The sequence below is a fragment of the Propithecus coquereli genome, unplaced genomic scaffold (assembly GCF_000956105.1).
Source record: "Propithecus coquereli isolate 6110/MARCELLA unplaced genomic scaffold, Pcoq_1.0 Scaffold358, whole genome shotgun sequence".
NCBI lineage: Eukaryota > Metazoa > Chordata > Mammalia > Primates > Indriidae > Propithecus > Propithecus coquereli.
This window is the reverse complement of record NW_012149263.1, coordinates 754,209-759,898: the sequence shown is the minus strand read 5'-3', so window position 1 is coordinate 759,898 and position 5,690 is coordinate 754,209. Positions and strand designations below refer to the sequence as shown.

At 58.7% G+C, this 5,690-nt stretch overlaps 1 protein-coding gene across 1 annotated transcript in view; it reads right to left on the bottom strand.

Annotated features, from left to right (window-relative positions):
* Positions 1 to 5,690, bottom strand: part of WTIP (Wilms tumor 1 interacting protein) — a 41,572-nt gene that overhangs the window by 29,078 nt on the left and 6,804 nt on the right. Inside the window, exons 2-3 of the mRNA XM_012651483.1 lie at positions 5,277 to 5,688; positions 238 to 339 (exon numbers count right to left, since the gene is read on the bottom strand). Coding sequence (XP_012506937.1) covers positions 238 to 339; positions 5,277 to 5,688 — 514 coding nt within the window. The remainder of the gene's footprint in view (positions 1 to 237; positions 340 to 5,276; positions 5,689 to 5,690) is intronic.

Here is a 5,690-nt window from a genome sequence, read left to right as displayed (position 1 = left end):
CAAGACCCCCTCCTCGGCCCCAGAAGATCTCCCCAGGGACCTGGGCCTCTCAAACAGGCCAGGCCCAGAGAGAAAGCGGCCACAATCCATGTGCACGGGAAGACTGGGACCAGTGTCGTCCGCACCTGAGCCTGGGCCACGGCCGGGTGGTCCACGTGCCTGGGACTTGGGTGCCAGGGAGACAAGGAAGACATCACGGGTCCCCTCACGGAGTCGCCCAGGGAAGAGGTTACCTACCGCAGGAGTCGCAGGTGAAGCAGTCAGTGTGGTACAGGCTCCCCATGGCCTGGCACGCCTGCCTCGCTCCGTAGATGCCCAGCCCGCACTTGATGCAGATGCCTGCGCGTGGGGACGGGAGACGGCGGCGGTCAGCGGCCCGCGCGTGCGTCAGGCCCGCGTGCTTCCAGCTCCCGTCTGACGCCGCCCGCCCGCCCGGCCTTGCCGAGTTGACTCCCGAGGCCAGCGTCGCCCGGTTACCAATGGTCAACGTGGGAACCATCGGGGTCCCCACCACTTAGGGACCGTAACTGCTGCGGTGGGAGGATTCAAAGAGCTCAGCAGAGTGCCCGGGACAGAGCCGCTGTTACTGTGCTATATTTATACCTAGACGGCCCTAGACGGCTGTTCTTTTTTGTTTTTTTTTCTTCTCAAACACAGTCTATGACTCTCAATAGAAAGTCATCCTAAGCTCCTTCACCCACGACCTACTCTCGGGCGGAGGGAAAATCCTTTCTACTGTCTGTGAACCAAATCCGACTGTTCAAAATAAAAGTACGTATTTTCTAAAAAATATAATGAAAATATAAACACACATTTTCTGACCCATATGCAAAGAATGAAGACCACGCGGGCACACCGCAGGGTAGTCACCCACCCGCCCCAGCCGCTCTTTCCTCATCTGCACCCCGAGGTCACCGATTCTCTTGGTCACCTGCACACGGATGCTGACGGCCTGCCACCGCCCGCGGGAGGGGGGCTGGAGAGTCCGCAGCGCCCCCACGTCCCACCCCCCAGGAGCCTGCAGCCAGTGCTGGGAGGCGGACGGCAGCTAAATGATACGCCAGGTGGAGACAAGGGCTCAGGAGAAAACCAAGGCTGATGAAAAAGACGTCTGAGGTGTGATCACGTAGGGTGTCTCCCTCCTGGAGACCAGACAGCGGGCAGCCGGTCGAGACATCACATGTCCCCTTCACAGAGTTGCCCAGGGTCTCTCATGCCCCACAGGGGGGAAGACGGGCTCCACCTGCCCTCTGGACCCTAAATCTTCCGGCTGCTCCAGGACAGGCTGCCCTCCCCCGCTCCCTCTTGCTTCCTCCCAGATCTTTCTCCTTATGTAATCTCCTCTCCTGCCATGAAAGACCTCTCCCTGCTGCCCCAGCCGCCCCACTTCCCCGCTTCCCTGAGTCGAGAAAGAGCTTGGTCCACACTTGATCATCTCCTAACTGTCCGCAGCTGTGGACTTTCCATTCTGGTCATGCAGCAGGTGGCCCGTCCCCGCCCCTTTGGTTTCCAGGATACAGGCAGCGCCTGGCTTTCTGGAGCTTCCGCTCCCTTCCTAGCTGTCTGGGGGTGTCCCCTGCTCTGTCAGAGGCCTCCCAGGCTTCCCTCTCCCTGCAGGGAGGGAAGGCCAGTTCAGATGTCCTCGAAACCAGGCAGGAATGTAAACGTGGTCTGGAGGGGACCCAGGTAAAGAGAGACTCGGCTGCCAGAGGCTGCAGCCACAGCTCGGCTCTGCTGAGAGCCACCGGGTGGGAACACGGGCCCAGCAGCATTACCTGAGATTCTCATTTTTAAAGAAAAGCTAGAAGGCCAAGGGCATCTCTACAAAAAATAAAAAATGAGCCAGGCACGGTGGTGGCGTGCACCTGTAGTCCCAGCTACTCAGGAGGCTAAGGTGGGAGGATCATTTGAGCCCAGGAGTTTGAGGTTGCAGTGAGCTATGATCGCCCCACTGCACTCCAACCCGGGTGACAGAGCAAGACCTCGTCTTTAAAGAAAAGGAAGAAAAAGAAAAGCTAGAAATCTAGATCTGCATATGAAATCCTTCCATACTGAAATTAATTACCAACTGAAACATTTTGGAAACCATGGAGGCTACACAAACCACACCTGCAGGTCTCCACATGTGGCCCTGGCTTTCCCCAGTCTCCCTGGGCAGTCCCATCCCCTCCTGACTTCTCGCCCCCGCTGGGGCTCCAGCCCACACTCCCCTGAGTCTCCGATCAACCTCCTGGATGGCCCCAGACACCCCCTGCCCAGAACAGAGCTCCGGATTCCCCACAACTTCCCCCTCAGGAAACGGCATTTTTGTGCACCCAGGTTTCGGGGAACATCGACCCTCCCCTCCAACTCTGACTCTCTGTTCCCTAATCTCCACTCGTTCCTTCCCCTCACTCCCACTGGCCTGATACAGAATGTGGATTCTCGTGCAAATGGCTGTTGCCCCAGTAATCCATCCCCTAATTTGCAGCCAGACTTTTCTTTCTTTTTCTTTTCTTTCTTTTTTTTGAGACAAGGTCTTGCTTTGTTGCCCTGGCTGGAATGCAGTGGCATCATCATAGCTCACTGCAACCTCAAACTCCTGGGCTAAAGTGATCCTCCTGCCTCAGCCTCCGGCATAGCTACTCACTGAGTAGGTGAGTAGCTGGGACTACAAGCTTGTCCCTCCATGCCCAGCTAATTTTTTCTATTTTTTTAGTAGAGATGGGGTCTCAGCCTCTTGCTCAGGCTGGTCTCGAACTCCTGACTTCGAGCAATCCTCCTGCCTCAGCCTCCCAGAGTGCTAGGATTACAGGCAGGTGAGCCACCTGGTCCTGCCCCCCTTGTCTTTCTAAAGGGAAGGTGATCTACCTCTCACCTTCATTCTTGTCTCTCAGCTTTGAAAATCCGACCTTGTCATTTCCCTTATTAAGTTACTAGAATAAATGATGAAAAAATAAAACTCGACTGCCTCTGGGAAACAGGACAGGACGGGGGGCAGGAGGGGAAGCTATTACCTTGTATCACTGGTTTTTTGGTTTAGTTTGGTTTTTCTCTAAATATGTGCTTGCGTCCCTTCACTTAAAATACACTGAAGAAGGAAAATGAGGAGAGTGAGGTACCCCAGAAATGAAGGGAACAGAACTCGCTGGGGCGAGCCCACTCACACCGCTAGATACGACAGTGAGATCTCGACAGCGACTGGGGCCGGGGCGTCACCCGTGTCCTGTGCAAGAGCCGATGGCTGAGGGGACACCGTAAGGCGAACAGCAAGGACGACCTCAGCAAGACACTGGGACGCAATGAAAGGGCTGAGGAGACCGCGGTCGTGCAGGTTTGGGAGTGTTTTCTCTGCCTTGTTCTTTGTTTCATGGAAGACCCTTCCTGTACGTCTCTATAACCAGAGGAAAAGGGCCACGGAAAGGGGAAAGCTGAAGACGGAGGGGGTGCCGGCTGGAGAGGGAAGGACCCTTATCCTCTCAGATGGCGGCCCAGTGAGGCTGGGCGTGGACCGGATGGAGACAGACTGCACCCACCGACCTCAATGTCCTGAGCGAAGCAGAAAGCAAAGCTAGGGGCGGAAGGGAGAGGAAGGTTGCTGAGGGAATGACAGAGGGAATGGACCAAGGCTCAGGGTGGTGCCCAGAAGACCCCGGAGGTTGAAGCCCGTGCACCTGCCATGGTCCCCCCCAGCCCGCAGAGCAGCGCAGAGCGGGGCCGCAGCACCGACCCAGAGTCGGGGTTGTGCCATCATGGGGGTCACAGGAACCGGTGAGAAGCAGGCTACAGTCACAACCAAAGACTGCTGAAGTGACGCAAAAATAGGGTGTGGCCCTGGCAGTGGGTGGCTGAAGAGAAGGCAGGGAGGTCACCGAAGTTAAAGAGGTTCCGGAAGCCTGAGGCTGCTGCCTGGCCAATGGCAGCAGAAACTGGGGAGGAGAGAGGGGAAAATTCCAAAGACATCAATGAATGGCAGAGAGGGACAAGAGGTCAGCTGGTACCAGGGCCAAGGAGAGGAAGGGATGACAGATGGCACAGAGGGAAAAAACACACTCTGAGGATAAGGTTCATCGGAGATCACTCGAGCTCAGGCTACCTGCAGACTTCCCCTTTTAAAACTTTTTTTATTCCGGTTGCACTATATAAAATTGCTACTTTGAAGCTCAAAAAAGTCAATTATGAGAACTATATAGTTCAAGCAAATAGTTGCCCATAGTTTTAAAAACCAGGAAAATGTTACATAAATCTCCATTTCTGGCTTCTCTTGCAAACAACGAAGCTCTGTCTCCACTCCCCGCACACTCCCTAGTGGCGAATGGGCCACAGCTGAGCACTACTGTCTTGTACCATCAGCACATTACCTGCCTGGGACGACGGCCACCCCAGTGTCACATAAAGATTTAGGAGTGTCCAGGATGGCCGACAGAACACACCCCACCTCACCCAGGCTCTGCAGTGAGCGGGGGACAGAAAATGGGCAGTGTCCCCTGAAGACACCACCGGAAAATATTCTCTCCGGAAGACAGCCCCAGCTTCTGCGGCTGGCACCAGCCTGGCACTAGACGAAACAGTTCCTAACTCATCTCGGTGAGCCCAGGCCATCTGACCGCAGCCACATGACCTTCCAAACCACGACTTCTCACCCTGACCTCCAAGACAGCAGGTGTTCCCCATGCCAAAGGCAGGCCGACCTTTTAGCCCACATGCCCTTGACCCCCTGACCCCTGCTGGCTGCAACCCCTGGGGCAAGTGAATACCGTACATCTCCTGCTGACATTGTCCCCTCTGCCTGCAATACCCCATCTGGCCCTGCACGTACAGCCTCCTCACCCCTCGGGAGCCAGCGCAGGGCAGTCCTGAGCTGCTAGCTGGACTGAATACCTGGGCAGCCTCAGTCCCAGGCAGGAAAACCAGACACCCCCCTCCAAAGCCAGGGGCTTATCAGTGAGGGAGGGAGGGGCGGTCTGTCCCCAGGCTCCACCGTACTCCTGCCCCTGCTCAGGGCGTCACCCTAAGAGCTGTCTAGGGATGGGGGAGCGGGGAGCCGGGGCCTGTCTGACACCGGTGGCTTTGCAAACGCGTGTGAAGCGCAGTTCTTTTAGGAAACATCCCGTGTACCCAGCACGGCCCAGAGCGATGGCCAGCCCAGGGTGACTGTCCCGGGGGCTGGGGGGCCTTCCCTCCGTCACACACTCTCCACCTCCAGCCACTCCCATCACCAAGCCTCGGGTCTGGCGGGGTCGGACGGTACCTGAGCCACTCACTCCGCCTCCCAGCCCTGGCCCGCGCCCGCTCACCGAAGTAGTCCCGCGCGGTGCGCGCCTCCAGCGCCCGCTCCAGCTCTCGGGTGAGCGCCTCCAGCCGCCGCTCGGCCGCGCTCGGACCGCCGTCCCGGCCCGCGGCGAGCTGCAGCGAGGGCAGCGCGAAGGGCGCCGGCCCGGCGGGCTCCGGGGAGCGGGCGGGCGCGGGGCAGGCGCCGGCCGCAAGCAGGTCGGCGTAGGCGCCGGCCGAGCCGCGGGAGCCGAGGCTGGACACGCTGGAGCGGGCGCTGCCCGCCGACGGCGGCCCGGGGCCGGGGCGCGGGTCCGAGCGGCCGGGGCGCGGGCTGCCGTGGCGCTGGTCGTAGCCCAGGCTGATGCCGCTGGAGCGGGCGCTGCCGCCGCCGCCGCCGTCGGAGCCCGCCAGGCTGGCGCGCGGGCTGCCGGGCGGCT